The 15,560-nt window shown below is 37.8% G+C and overlaps 1 protein-coding gene across 9 annotated transcripts in view; it reads right to left on the reverse strand.

The window, feature by feature from the left end:
- MCF2L2 (MCF.2 cell line derived transforming sequence-like 2) overlaps window positions 1-15,560 on the reverse strand; it is a 158,769-nt gene that overhangs the window by 81,768 nt on the left and 61,441 nt on the right. For all 9 annotated transcript variants that reach the window (XM_068691806.1, XM_068691811.1, XM_068691808.1 and 6 more), the window contains 7 exons: window positions 13,801-13,915; window positions 13,083-13,202; window positions 11,341-11,532; window positions 10,343-10,534; window positions 9,772-9,949; window positions 1,601-1,704; window positions 136-224 (listed from right to left, as the gene is read on the reverse strand). In XM_068691806.1, coding sequence (XP_068547907.1) covers window positions 136-224; window positions 1,601-1,704; window positions 9,772-9,949; window positions 10,343-10,534; window positions 11,341-11,532; window positions 13,083-13,202; window positions 13,801-13,915 — 990 coding nt within the window. The remainder of the gene's footprint in view (window positions 1-135; window positions 225-1,600; window positions 1,705-9,771; window positions 9,950-10,342; window positions 10,535-11,340; window positions 11,533-13,082; window positions 13,203-13,800; window positions 13,916-15,560) is intronic.

Here is a 15,560-nt window from a genome sequence, read left to right on the forward strand (position 1 = left end):
TTGAAAATAGAAGCGTATCAAAGCCATATAGTCAAATGAGAGTTTCCTGAACATGAGATGATCTTTACTACTAAAGATGAGCAAGGCTTATTCTAAGGAGTTATGTCACATAATGACTAAAGCACACAGCCTTACCTCCTCCTTGTTGACAGGTTCTCATCGCTTTCGCTCATCACCAAGACTCTGCTAGATCCACCTTGACTAGCTTCATGCATCACTTCGATCTGAATGGAAAGCACACGCAATGTGAAAATACTTAATCACTGATACTTTTATTTAGAGAACTTTAATTCTTTACAAGAATAAACACATCACCAGTCTAGTATGTCATTTGACAAGTTAAAAATAATTGACTTAGATGTGCAAATTGAAAATCAAGAATAACTCTTGAAATGAATTGGTGTGTTGTAGACTATTTTGATAAGCTATTCTAATGATATGCTGCCCTAATAATTTGAATCTTCATGCAAGGAAGACAAGAAAATTACAGCAAAGGAATGTCATTTAAAAGATTAAGTGGCACTGTGTATGTTTTGATTTTGTCTTTTGACTAACGTAACTAAAATGGATGTTGGCAAAGTTATGAAATATTTGTAGTATAGAAACATTCAGAATACAACTTTTGTGGTTCTATCCCTTTGTAAAGGTGTATTTACATGGTCTTAAAAACAAGCATTTAAAATATGGCAAGGGAGGTGTTAAATTTAACAGAGAGAAAAAGTCTGGTCTCTAGAAGTGGTCATTTCTGTGAGCTTGGACAAACGAAAGGTTTCAGGATGCAGCTGCAGTTCATTTTAGTTATAAAGAATGCAGATAAATGAAGTTTCTGGATTCTTCTGTCCCCAGTTCTAAAATAATCTAAAATAAGCAAGGAGGGCTATTTTGTCATATCTCATTATCCCCAGGTAAGCTGCAGCTCAAATAAAAATACTCTCTGCTGTAAGGACAAGTCTCTTAAATGCTGTAGGGTTTGGGATTAGGGAAGGACAGATAAGGATGTTCAAAGTGTCCAGAGCAGAATTCTGCTGCAGAAACAATGATGCAACAAATCTCATCACAGAGACACAAAAGTAAAATGCATTTCCCTGAATCTTACTTGCTCATGCAATAACAGTTAGCAATGGAATTTTGTTGTTAATGATGGTTGTTTATACTAAGTATTAAATGTTTAATTTTTCCTCCTTTGGGTATAGAATGACCTTAGAAAATGTTTCAATGAGGAAAACTGTATAACTTTTTAAAACCTTGAATATAACACACCTTTCATATGAGTTAGAATAAAATTTCAGTTTGGGAAACAAAATAGCTCGTGCTATAATAAAGGAGGGTACTTTTAATGTATCATCATTGGACAGTCTCTCTACGTTGCCCCTTTCATCCTCTGAAAGTGATTTTTACTTCAGTGTAACCTGTTTGCTCACATTTATGAGCATAAATCTTAACACTGGTATCTAGTAACTTAAACTGCAGTGTGAAGTGTAAAAAATGTTTTGCAGAGGGCTTGCAAATGTTTTTCTTCTATTTTGAAATAAGTACAAATATGTAAACACTAATTTTGAGTTCTCACAACATGGAGTATTCCCAAAACAGAGACTTATACCTTAATTCCACCTTTAGTTTTCTTAATACTTTTCTTTTTCAATAACTCTGCCTCAGAGATGGACTTTGGAGGGCAGGAAATTTCTGTGGACCTCCTGTTGGTAGCTGAAGGAGACAAAAATAAAGTAACATTAGAAAACTCATGTTAAAAGTCAAAGTCCTACATGTTAATAAAAACAATGAGCAAAGTTCCTTCCATGTCTTTGATAACTGACAGCTGGCTTAGAGAACTGAACTTGTGGTTGTAGTTGTGAAGGATCAACTGGCATGAGGGAATGGGCTACGTTGTTCAGTCGTCCACTGTGCCTCAGATCGGCATGTAGTTTCATGCTGCAATGACCACCATGGTTTGGTTTCCTCCTTGGCAACCATCTTTGGGATAGCTCAGGTAAGTTTTAGCCAGTTGTATCAACAGTTAGATAATTTTCACTTTGATTGCTTTTAAGCTCATGGTTTGCTACTTTTGTGATTTCCCAAAGAAAGGACATTTTTGTTCCGGTAGTGGGTTGGAAAAGTCAGACTATAATTGTTCCCTGTAAGGTTTCATCACATGAACAAGCCTCAAGGGAGTAATCACTACAAGTGTTCAACAAGTCACTCTGACTGTGTATATAATGACAGCGATTCTGGGAAAATGATTTCAGAATATGCTGTTGTGTCGGGTTGGTTCAGCCTTGCAGTTGAAAAACAGTTTATAGCAGTCATCAAATGCTACTAGAAAATCATCCTCAACAGTGTAACCACTTGTCCTGAGACTGCCATTCAAAGAAAAGTGTTTGAATGAATGGTGAGAAGGGAATTCATACATTTGACTTAAATAGGAAATAATTTCTTTGTTGTAGTTTGTATCTTTAGTTGTGTTAAACTGGTAATGCGTACGCAGTACATGTTGTTAAGTACAAGGCAAACAGTGCTCTCCCTTCTTCTTGGTATCTTCTTGAATTGATACAAGTGAGGGTGCATGTCATGGTAAAAACAAATATGGATAGCAGAAGAAATCATGTAAGTTGCTGGGTCAGGCAAATAACAATATTGTTGCAAGTGTGAGAGTAACAGATTTTCAAGTGTTCCTGTCATTAAATTCTCCTTTTAATGTATTTTAAAAAACAAACAACAACAAAAATAGAAACACCAAATTATATACAACTAAAAAGTCAACATCTTTGTTTTGTAAACAATAATACCAGAAGCTGACATTTCTTCTACCCTGTGTCTTTTCAATTGCCTTATCATGCAGCTGGGAAGAGAATTAAGGGAGTTTCCATCCCCCTCTTCCCTAAATCTTCCAATTTCCCTAAATCTTCCCCTATTTATCAGTCCATGTTGGATGACGTGAAGACTTGGCAGTGCACGTTTCAGGCCTGTTACTTCCTCAGTTACTTCCTCAGATTGATTTCATATTGGAAAGTTTAAGGAAGTTTCTTCAACAGAATAGCAAAGCCTGGCAGCTACCAGTGGTTGAAATTGAGCTGAAACATACTTCAAAGTCCTTCATCAAGAATAGGCATGGAAATGACTAATGCGCTAAACTGTTTTATTGGGACATGCAGCAAATGCTGTCCCACAGGAAGACAGGTTTGAAGACAATTAATGACTTAAGAGTGTTTTTCTATGCTGCTGATGACAAAGCAGCATGCCAAGGCAGCTAAAGAAACATTTTTCTAAGCATCTAAGGTTCATCATGTATTGTATAGAAAGTATTTTCCATTCTTAGGCAATAGAGTCCATACTTCTCTGCTCTAGCAAAATTGCTGTTGAACCTCCTGAAAATCTGTCCATATAAGAAGCAGAGAGTGAGGCCCTGTGTAAATGGAGTATTTTTCTGTAAGACACACTTGCTTAGTTTCCTCAGATTTGGCCAAATGTGATAGCAGCCTTAAAGCCACAAAATTGAAAGCATCTTTTCCTTTTCTCTTTCTCTTTACAGAAATATCTTAAGCTACAGAAACTGGTGTTTTCCCAAGAGCCATTAATGAAAATCACATTCATCGTCTTTTTCTGAGTCAGCTAATCTCTCTGCTGCTTCACTTCCCTGCACACATCCCCAGTCTCTTGCAAGACATTCTCTTTTAATCCCCCTATCCAGATGTTATTAGTTAGAGAGTGTTATGCATTAGTGACTGCGAGGAATGCTGGAAGGGATCCAATGATCAGTTGTACACATTTAAATGAGATGGAACCAGTTTGGCTTTTGTACTTTAAAGGACTGAAAAGCCTCCAGCTGTATTCCCCCTGTATGAATTTCATGTTCCAAGCTGGCCTTCTAATAAACCCATATGGTGAGTCATGGATTTTGTATGTGTGATGTGCTGCTAAACATATTATTTGCTTAATGAGCTAACAGAAATTTTGATGGTTTTGCTCCTGTATTTCACATTCATGCTGCACACAAAGAAATCCCTCCATGAATATTTTATAGTGATGAGAAGAGAAAAGATGACAGAAGTAAAGCTACATCTGCAACGCTAATTTTTCCCCTTTTCTGTTCAGGCATCTAGCTCCAACCATTGACAAGTATATTGCACATTTACTACTTTTTCTCCCCCTCCCTAAGGATTTATTCTATTGCCTCATTCAGTAAAAAAAAAAAACAAAACAAAAAACACTGAACTCATGAGCAGCTATTCAGTATTTTGATTTATCTGTATTTCTCAGCGGGGGCTTAGAGCCTTACTCTCCATAAACTATTCCAATCCCTGCTCTGAAAGTACATTTTTTTGGGTTCCTTTTTACAATTCAAGTGCTTAATAAATATTCGCTGAGTTGTTTTCATGATAGTTCTCAGAGGTAACAGGAGAAAAGACTAATAAGGAAGACCAACTTGACATTTTTAGAACTGATCTTTCAGATTACTGACTGCTATACGCCACTTTGCATGTTTAAGAGCACACACTTTGACCAACAATTCTGATTTCAGTCTTTCACTGTCCCTTCAACGTAGATCTTTTTATGTAGTTGCACTAGTTATTAAAATCACCCCTCTAATAAACAAACAAACAAACAAAATGCTAAGTTAACACCCACATGGGTTTTTAATGGGGTCAGAACTTCACACCTACTGCTGCTTCTCCCACGTCAGCAGGAGAAAAAACAGCAGTAAACTCTCACAGTCTCAGAGACGACTCCAGAACAGTTGAAACCCATCTGAGCTGGGGCTGGTACTGTTCTCCCTTTCTTCCCAACCTCCGGCCACACACTTTTGTCACCTCTTTTTTGTCAGCACTGCATTTCTTTCAACTGGATGATGAGGAGCTGAACTAGCCAAAAGAAACAAAAATAAATAAAAAAATCCAACCACTGGTTATGTGACTGTAAGTACTGATGTCAAGCAGTCAGAAACACATTGCTGTGTTGGGCAAAGAGGAGACAAGCAAGAGCCCAAAACAGCCCTTCATTAAGGAGGGTTTAAACTGCTACGAGATCATACTCTAAAGAAACCAGAAGTGCAGAGGGATGAGAAACATGTCTCTGGATTCCAGGCATTTTTGCTGACAACAAAAGAAATGAGACTTTGGGAGCCAAAGTGTAGCAAGTTAATCCATAATGAACATGTGTGAGCTGAGATTTTTTTTCCAAGTTTTTAAAATTCTACCAAATCTGGAAGCTTCAAGAAGGGACAAAACCATTTGGCACCGCTGTGTTTCATCTTTGGCTACAAGGGTGATTAAAACAAAATGCTTTTCCCTGCCTTGATTACTGAGGTGGCTGAATCATTTCCACTAAAGTTTTCCAAGAAAATGTCCAGCTAAGTAAGACAGTCTTTGGGAAAGCTTAATTCATGCAAGCTTCCACGGGGAGCACAGAGTTTTTCTTGAAATAAGATGCCATATATACCACTAAAATTTTTCAAGGCATTTGTTATAAAAGGGTCAGCAGCTTCCTGTCTTTTCTGGGTTGATTTGTGAATGATATTTAAGCAGACTCCTATAAAATTTGCACTAATTGCAACTGGTATAGACTGGTGTAGATTTTTGTTGTCGTTGTTGAGCATCATAATTCCAGTACCACTGTTGAACAGGCCTGCCCTTGTGAAATTTGCAAATTCTTTGTGAAACCAAAAGCTTCAAGGAAAAATGGGATGAATTTCAAGTTTTGCCTCAGGATTCCCAGGCCCAAATTAAAGCACTGGGGGCAAGCCTGCATGAGGGAAAGTTTAAAGTGCAGCCTTTCTGTGGATCTTCATTGAGCTAAGACTCTGCCAAGAGCCACCACAGGACATAAATGCATAGTCAAAATAAACTCCATCATTTTCCTGATAGAAATCTGCCCTTTCTCTCATATGTGGTATCAGCTTTGCTTGTGTGCATCTACGTATATGCACAGGCAGAATGAAGTGTGTCACGGATACATTGACAGAATATTTCACGCTTAAACCTTCACATCTGTTAACGTTTTTCCATTAGCACTCTGAATCGGGGTGAATTTACCCTACCACTCCTTGTTAGGGAAATAGAGAGTCAGCAAACAAAAACAAAACAAAACAAAATCTATTCTGGAATGAATGTAACTTCTTTGCTTTCACAGACAAGCATTGCAGTGCTGCCGTGGTATTGTTAGATCTGCTGCCTAGCGACAAGCGCCTTTTTTTCTGGCTTTCTGTTTCTGTTTATGTTTACACATCCTAGGAACATGGTAGTTTCTTGTTGCCTGTTTCATTTTGCAAGCTTTTACAAATATTCAGATATGTCCTGGATAACAATGAAGTACGGTATCTGTTTCAAAAAGGTGCTTTCAGCCTCTTTCCGTTTTACAAGAGGATTCTCAATAAATTCTACCCATATGTAAATGCTGCCTCTGTGCTGATCCTGTGAATGTGAAGAAATGGCACAGAGGAAATTCCTACAGAGGGCAGATTCAAGAAGAACAGAATATCACAGCCTCATTTTCTAGGCTTGGAGTAGGGCTCATTTAATATTAACAATTAAATGGGGTACCTTTCTTATTATTAATTAATTAGTGGCTGGTATCGTGCTGTGCTTTGGATTTAGGATGATGAGAATAATGTTGATAACACGCTGATGTTTTAATTGTTGCAGAGCAGTGCTTGCATTAAGCCCAGGACCTTTCAGCTTCTCACACCACCCTGCAGGCAAGGAGGCTGGGGGCTCACGAGGAGCTGGGAGGGGACAGACCCAGGACAGCTGGCCAAAGGGATATTCCGTACCATAAAACATCATGCTGAACAATTAATATGGGAAGACTGGCCGGGGGGATGGGAGAGGCTGCCTGGGGACAGCCTGGGCATTAGTCATCAGGTGGTGAGCAGTTGCATTGCACATCACTTGCTTTGTACATATTATTATTATTATTTCTACTACTACTACTATTATCATTTCTATTTCTATTTCTTTTCTGTCTTATTAAACTATCTGTCTCAACCCACAATGCTTTTACTTTCTTTTTCCTGATTCTCTCCCCCATCCCACGCTGTCTGAGGAGAGGGTGAGCGAATTGCTGTGTGGTGCTTAGCTGCCTGCCGGGACAAACCGAAACAACCTAGTGCCAGTTTCTGTTCTCAGCCACATCTCAGACTCAGACTGAGAAACACTTTGGTGAATCACTTAGTTGATCTGTGCTTCTGTTCTCTTTCTGCAAAAGGGAGATGAAAATACTTACCAGTAACATAGCATTTGCAAAGTGCCTTGGCATTCTGTGGGAAATGGCACTCAGGAAATTCAAAGAATGATTCTTTGTAGTGAACAATTGGGTAAGACCCAAGTGATGCTATTATACGGTATATATATTCTTATGAGGAGTGGGTAAGGAGTGTGGTTGTTTATTTGGAGAAGAGAAGGCTCAGGGAAGACCTTATTGCTCTCTACAACTACCTTAAAGGAAGGTGTGGGAAGCTGGGGGTCAGCCTCTTCTCGCAGATAACTAGCAATAGGACAAGAGGGAATGGCCTCAAGTTGTGCCAGGGGAGGCTGAGGTTGGAATTTAGGAGACATTTCTTCTCAAAAATAGCAGTCAGGCATTGAAACAGGTTGCCAAGGGAAGTGGTACACCATTGTGGGAGTATTTAAGAGGAAAGGTTGGACCTGGTGCTTAGGGACATGGTTTAGTGGGTGATAGTGGTGGTAGGGGGATGGTTGGACCAGATGATCTTGGAGGTCTTTTCCAACCTTAATGTTTCTATGATTCTATTCTGTGATTCCATGTAAATATACATATACTGCTCGTGGCAGTTAAAGTAAACGTTTTTAAGTCCTAGGATAAGCTGTAGAAAGCCGGGGACTTCTGTTTCTTTGTACATTTCTCTATGTCAATCATCTTGAGGCACAAAAAGAAACCGAATGAGATGATACAGTCTACTTATGAATTTCTGAACAGGCCTGGGTCACACTTTGCATCACCACAGAGGATGACTGGAGTAACTTTTCAAATTGAGTATCATCTATCTATTAATTCACAACAGGACATCAGAAGCTAAGTAATCCTTACCACGCAGTTATCTCCTGTACTGTGTTATATAAGACTGAACAGCAATGCAAGGATCAGAGCAAGGGAACATGTCATGGTTCTCTGTAAAGTAGCTGAGAGTATTGGATGGGGTGTATGAACAACAATCAACACTTAAAGTATTGTCATTTCTGCACTAGTGACTATATTAAAGGTTCTATTTATATCAAAAATGGAAAAAAATCTGCAAGTGCTTTAAAATGACAAGAAAGAAGTTTAAGAAACGCAGAGATTGCATGCATAAATAGAAATGCGAGACTAGCTTTTAGCCTGAAGGTGCAGTTTCACAACTGGTGAAAGCCATTCTAAAACTCTACTGCCACTAACAAGGACTAACTAGCTTAGACCTACTGGTCCCATAATGTCATTTTTCAGCAACTGTCTTTGCTTCAGCACTAGTGGCCTGAAGAATTTTAAAGTTAGTGCTGCTCTGAGGAGTTGATTGGGCGAGGTGATCTCCAGAACTCTCTACATTCTACTAACTTACACAATGGAAAACTAACTACTACTTTTTTACTGTCAGTTCTTTGAATTTTCAAAGACTTAAAAATTCATGCAGCTAACTGACTGCCAACAACGGTGCAAGAGTGGAACACATTGCTAGCAGATGTAGGTATCAGAGCAAGACCTCTTCAAAAGCATTGTGGTTTCAGCTTGCTTTAAGGCAACAATGAAAATGAAACTTGAGGTAGTAATTGCATGTTAAGACCACAGCTAGCAAGGTTTTGGGGAAAGAAGTAAAGATGTCAAACTGGCATTGGGAAAGGATGAATGTTGGGGACCAGAGGAAAACAACAGGGACATTTGTATGAGCTTTTGACAGTATGCCTAGAAAGCAAAATGGTCAGGCTACTGGCCTGCCTAATCTTCCTGATGAAAAATCAAAGCTTGCTGTACATGTATGCTCTTAATGCTAATTAGTAGTTTTTTCCCAAGCCTTTTAGCTAAAGGTTCCCTGTTAAAAAGCCCTGAAGTTCTTTTCTTTAAATTTTTATAACTATCTCTGCTGAAAAGGTTAACCCCTTCCTGCCACCAGGTACAATGTGGCTGGCCTCCAAGATGCACAGTTTCAAGTTGCTTCACCCACGTTCCTTTTGCAGAAAATAGGTACCTTGGTTAAACATGCTAACCTCAAATCAGGAACTTTCTGTAAATTCCAACCAGAAGCAGTATTCAAATTTTTTAGTTAGCAGAGGACAACTCTAGAAAGTGACTAAATAGTTATGTGGAGGGAAAAACAAAAGAACAGAAAAATCACACCAACGAGTCAATGTCACCAACGATGCATAAAGCTTTTTGCAGTATCTAATTGAAACTGGAGGGATTGTGATCTTTTAAAGCCAAATATTTGTACCACTGTATGTGCAATTTAAAAGAGTTCCTCATGCATACTTTACATACTTTGCAGTGACTAACCTGGTTTTCATTTTCAGGGAAAAATTAGCAATATATGACATAATAAGAAACAGTATAGAAATATGCTCTGTAGATTAGACCTAAGAAAAAGAGCCTGATTTTTATTTATTTTTTTTTGGTTCACCCTTGCTTATATGCTTTTAGTGATAGATTGTTTCACATTTGTTTTAATTTTCTGGGCCTACAAGGTTGACACTGAACATCAAATACAAGTTTTCATTCTGAAGACAAAAACTAAAGCATGACCATGCAAGAAAAACACTGGTGTGTATCTGAAAGCAGCTGTTCATGGCCTACCTACTCCTGCTGGTCTCGTAGTCTTTGGTGATGCTCTCTTTGGGGAAGATTCAGGGTGTGGGGCAACAGGTTGTACTGGCCGGGTCTGTTTGGCTGCCAGTTTCTTCAGACTCACTTGCCTCTTGTCAAACATTTCTTGTACATCTTCTAGTTTTTGTAGAATTCTTTGGGCATTGGCCTAGGCAAAGAAAAGGCAAACAGCAGATGGTTGTCAGTGCTGGACTAAGCAAGTTGAGATGACTTCTGTTACTCAGACTAGGTGTATTAGAGATAAAGATCATGTTGTAGCTTAACCCAACCCAGCCCATGCATTCTGCACAGATCTATATTTCATGGAGTAGGACTTGGTGACTCATTAAGTTTTCTAGCTCTACCCTGAAGTATGTGTGGTTATAGGACTGCTCATATAAATAAAACTTATTGCCGTATGTGCTCACCTCTGTATCCTTTTGCTGTAGCAAAAGAGGCATATTTGAGCACGCCCAGAGATATAGTCTGGTACTCTCTCATGTAGAAAGCAATTGGTATTTTGAAATTTGAACTGAGTGCATATGCATTTGAGAGGTTTTACCTTTATTTCAGGGGTGAGGATCATGTCAAACTGATTGTAGAACTCCTTCGGGTTAGAAAGCTGGTGTTCCTTAGCTGTTGCCAGGAACTTTTCAATTTCAACGAGTGCGGTTTCAGCTCCCTCTTGTGACTGGCACTTGTCCACAGCTTGGGAAGCTAAGAGGTAGATTCCAGCTTCACACCATTTGCTTGCCTTTAAAAAAAATCAGACAACAAGGACCCCAACATCACCGACAGTCCGTATTATGAAGTGTTGCTTCTACCACCCCATGAAATACAGATTTGCCCTACCATGTTGCTGAATGAATGTTTACTTCATAGCATGGTCCTGGTCAAAATACATCCCACCATAGATACAGAACAATAGCAAATTAAATTCAGCTCTCATGGGATAGATGGATGGTTCAGTAACACATAATAATATTCTGAGGAGGAAGAGTGTTACTGTGGTTGCTGCAAATCAAATCTTTCAGCTGTACTACCTCATTTCAGTGTTCAGTCACAAAATAATTCAAAACCCCAGATTAATATTTGATCTGTATCAAAACTCCCCAAAACTTCTTAGGCCTATTACACTCAGTTAAAAATACTCCAAAGCAGGTTTTCAAGATGAATTTCTGGTACTTCCTCTTAGGAATTAGGCTGAAATAGCATGTAAACATTCTCAGAGCATTTACATGTAGCTTTCTATTCTACTCAGATCATATGAAGTGGGATAAATAAAAAGAACAAGTAGTAAGCTGTTTATTTTTAAGCATATTTTTACACATTTGTTTCTTGTTTCAAATTTAGGCCTAGTTCTATTCTTTTTTTTTTTTAGTAACCTACTATTCATCATTTTAAGATCATAATTATGAGAAGCTACTGCTCCAGTTTTTATGGTAATAGTTTCTGAATGAAATGGAGGAAAAAGTACTAAGTCTTTGTACCTGTGCTTATAAAAACATTCATTTTCAGTAGAACCGTCATTAGGGCTGTTCTCTAAAAAGGCTCACTCACCTTATCTAACTGTTGATGCAGCTCAAGAGACTTTCCCAAAATATCGTACTTTTTCTTGGTCTCATTGGTAAAGTCATCACAAATACGCCTGAGTTCAACACACTTTGGTCTAATGGAATCGACTGCATAATGGTTGTTTTGGATGAGCTGTTCTCCATGGAGAGCTAGAGTCTGGGCTTTCTCCAATGGTTCCTGTGAGATTAATGAGAAACTATCCAAAGTTAGACCTTAAAATTACACATTTGGGTACTGTTAGTGTTAGGTTAGAGGTTGGACTCGATGATCTTGAGGTCTCTTCCAACCTAAAGATTCTGTGATTCTGTGATTTAGTAAAGATAAACCATCTCTGTAATCTGTGCTGTAGCCTGGAGCTAAAGGTTTGGGATATTCATCTAGCTGACTTGTTTTTCAATTTGCATTGAAGACCAATGTGTTAGTGATTATTTCTTACTATTGTTCTTCCTGCCTCCATAGCCTAAATTCAGAGGTGAGTACTTAAACAGTATCAAAATCATACAGAGCACGTATGATCTGTAGATCATACATAGAATAAAAAAATATTCTACCACATGCTTAACCCAAGTTAAAGATTAGTAGAGCAGCACAATATGGAGAATGAACCAGAGCAAATTTCTGTGATAAATCTTGTTATCTCAGGCTTTGTCAGCTGAGCTCATATCTGTAGAGCTACAGATTACAAATTCTCAGAAGAGCAGGACATCACATCTTCACAGAGGGGCAGAAGATAACAGGTTGTGATAACAGGTGTGGCAACTTTTAAAACCACTGCTCAGGAGTGTGAAGGTCCCGAGACTTTTGCAAGGCAAAGTCAGAGTGAATTTAAACTGTTTATGGCACTGAAACATTTTCTCTATTTTCAGCTATTAACCATCAGCTCTTTGCTGAATACTTATAGGTACAGAAGATTTTTTCCCATTTCATGGGATGAGTTCAAACTACATCCATTATTATTGGTTATTTGCTTCATTGGAGTACAAAAGCTGTCTGTGATAATGTGTCAAATACAAAAATATTTAGTGCTTTAACACATATGCTGTGAATAGATCATAATTAAAATATCACCTAACAGCACACAACAAGAAGGGACAATGGAAGGAAAATGTAAGTTACAGTAACTTAAATTTCTTTAGATTTCTACAGAACAGATGGGCAAAGATGACAGCATTTCTAAATCTTAATCCCGTGCTTAAAAAAGATCATCAGATCATCACCAGTTTTTGCTTTTGTTCATGTGCGCCCTCCTCTGATTCAGCTTACTCATTTGTTCAATGCTTTCTAATAATACTAACTGTGATGCATATTATATATAGGTGACCAACTGATGCAATTGCAAAGTTCTAACGTCTGAAAAAACAAACAACAACAACAACAAAAAAAACATGTTTATCAGAAGGCATGTGTGTTCCTGAAACTGCTATAAGCTTGAACAGAATGATCTTAAATGGTATCTGGCCAAGGGAACCTGTTACGTCTTCCAAGTTTTTCAAATACCAAAGATGGCCCTAACTTGTCTTGGTTTGAAACGCAGGTATTTCAACTGATTCTAGATTTCCAGGTAACAAAACAGAACTACTGAATTTGAACAACCTTGGTTTCTGGAAATTAGGATCAGAGTTTCACAGTTTAAAATAATGACCCATGAGAAGAGAGTAAGTGTCACAGAACGATAGTGACAGAGAAACATCTAGATGATCAGCTGGAATACAATATTGAGCACAAACCTGTCCTTTCTCTTCCAGTTGTTTCTGTTCCCTTAGGAGGTGCTCTACTCGAGTCACACTGTCTCCAATGTCAGAAAAACCTGCTTGTGCTTCCATTAGATTATCCAATGTCAGTTTTACCTAAAACAAACACGACAAAAAAAAGCGTACCCATCACAAGATGATCATAAAATTATAACAAATCTATGAGTTCTAAACATTTATCTCCATCTTTTAGAAGAGTTTGCATTTCAAGTTTAGTCTTTCATCTTGTTATAAATGGCTTTCAAAATGGAAAATACCAGGCAACAAACAACTATTCTCTAAAGAGCTGTCCCTGGTTCTTGTTATTTATTGAGACACGCAGTTTTGAAGATCCATAACTCTAGAGCCTATATTACTCCAAGATTTGTATTACTTTGTCCTTTGAGCTGACAGCTGGGCTTTCCATTTTTCTTTTCAATTGACATCAGTGGAGTTGGACAATTAGCATCATAGAAAAAGTGATATTTGGTAAGATCACACATAAATCATTTAGCATGAAGCTGGTGTTTCACAGTTTGGCCTAATGCTGTAAAATATCAGATAATTACCAAGATTTCTGAATATTAATTTCATTTTTTATAATGAATGGCTTCTCCCCCAATCTCTTTTTTTAGGAATGCCATTATACTTCTACATATAAGCAGTTTGACCTTATTTACCAGAGAAGACTAGACAAAATCAACCAATGAAATACCTCTCTAAAATCATGTTCAAAGTGTCGAAGCTGCAAGCACTGTTCTAGTTTTAGATGATGCTTGGTCCAAAATTGATCAAAAGCCTTTTCTGTTTCATCCAACTGAGCCAACAACCTGTTAAGAAATTAGAGTGAAAAGCACTTAATTTACTACAATTCTTTTCCTTTAAGTTACACCAACTGATTGCAAAAAACAGGGTTTGGAGACGGTGGGGAACCTACACCTATGTATGAAGCAGAACAAGGTTCTGCATCAGTTTTCCCTTGAGAAAAAGAGAACAAAAATTGAAGTGGTACAGGCAGAAGTGTGATGATGACTGATAGTTACATGGATCTACTGTGGCAGTTGTAGCCCTGCCTCCTAACCTGCAACTGGAATACAGACCTGGTCCATGTGCTGGCAGCCAGAAGTGGCTGTCACTCCCCAGCTTCCATCTAATCTTCAAAGATAATTCACCTCAGGCCGATGTAGATTGAATACAATGCAATTATTAATTTTAAGAATGCTTAAAGCAGAACTGTACAACTTGTTGTTCATTTTCTTTTTTTTTTTTTTTGCCATAAGAAATAAGCAATAGTTGAATCATTTTTCCTAATGCATCTCTCCTAAACACAATGGATTAGAGGCTCATAATGCCTCCCACTGACAATGTTTCATTTCATGGAAATAATGAAACACTTATTCACAAAAAAAAAATCAGTATCAAGTGTCCCACATCTTGAGTGAAGTGTCAAACACCAGATTATGAGTCATCCTCACAATCTCTATGACCTATTGAGTATATTACAAAGTAGAACAGTTTAAACAGGGAAGAAAGAAAAAAAAAGAAAAAAAGGAAAAAGAAAAAAGAAAAAAATATAAAGAAAAAAAAGGAAAAAGAAAATGAAGTTTTCTCTGAATATCCTATTTTTCAATAGTTGGCATTCTTCAGGCAGGCAGGAAACCAGGCCTGATCTTCTACAAATGCAGTGTTGGAACTATGAAGTAATTGGGGCAAACACCAATAGTTCTTTCCTATTCCTCTCAAAAACAAGTCCTGTTTTCAATCTATCCCTGAAAAATGTGTTTTTAATCAAAGCTAGTTGCTGAATTCAAGCTGAATTTGTAAATTTCTTCAGAATGACTGATTAAAGGATTTTAAAGTATTCAGTGAAAAATATCAACTTTACTTTTGGCAGCTTTGTTCCTGCTGAATGCAGATATGCTGAAACACTAGCATAACATTTCTCTTTCTACTGCATCATATGGAACAGCAGAAACTTGTACATAGTAAATAAAAGCATTATGGTAATAACTAGCATTGTAGGAAGGAACAGAGATTTCTCTCTTTTTATACATTTGTGAAGGTTTCAGACTATCATCTTTATCTGTTCCTCCCTCCCCCAGTGTTTCCACAGAAATACACAAGCATATACTCTTTCATCTCACATGGATCCAGATGCCACTTTCTAACTAGGCACAGGTATTTGGAGGATGTAATAGGGAAAATATGTTCCACATTAAATCCTCCACCAGGTAGGTAGTGGTCCAACCAAGAATTACCATGAAATTCAGGACTTGTTTGAACTTGCACTGCCAGTTTAATCAAGTAAATTCCTCAAAGACATTCCCTTCTCTGACTTATGTATCCAATAAACCTTGAGTGACTGAATCAGTTGGAATTTATAGCCTGTATATTTACGCCATTTAAATGAGGACATAAATTACATTTGCATTTCTTAGGAATAAATTAGCAACTTGCCCAAGGTAATCAAGCTTC

This window comes from Anas acuta, chromosome 9, assembly GCF_963932015.1.
Source record: "Anas acuta chromosome 9, bAnaAcu1.1, whole genome shotgun sequence".
Classification (NCBI taxonomy): domain Eukaryota; kingdom Metazoa; phylum Chordata; class Aves; order Anseriformes; family Anatidae; genus Anas; species Anas acuta.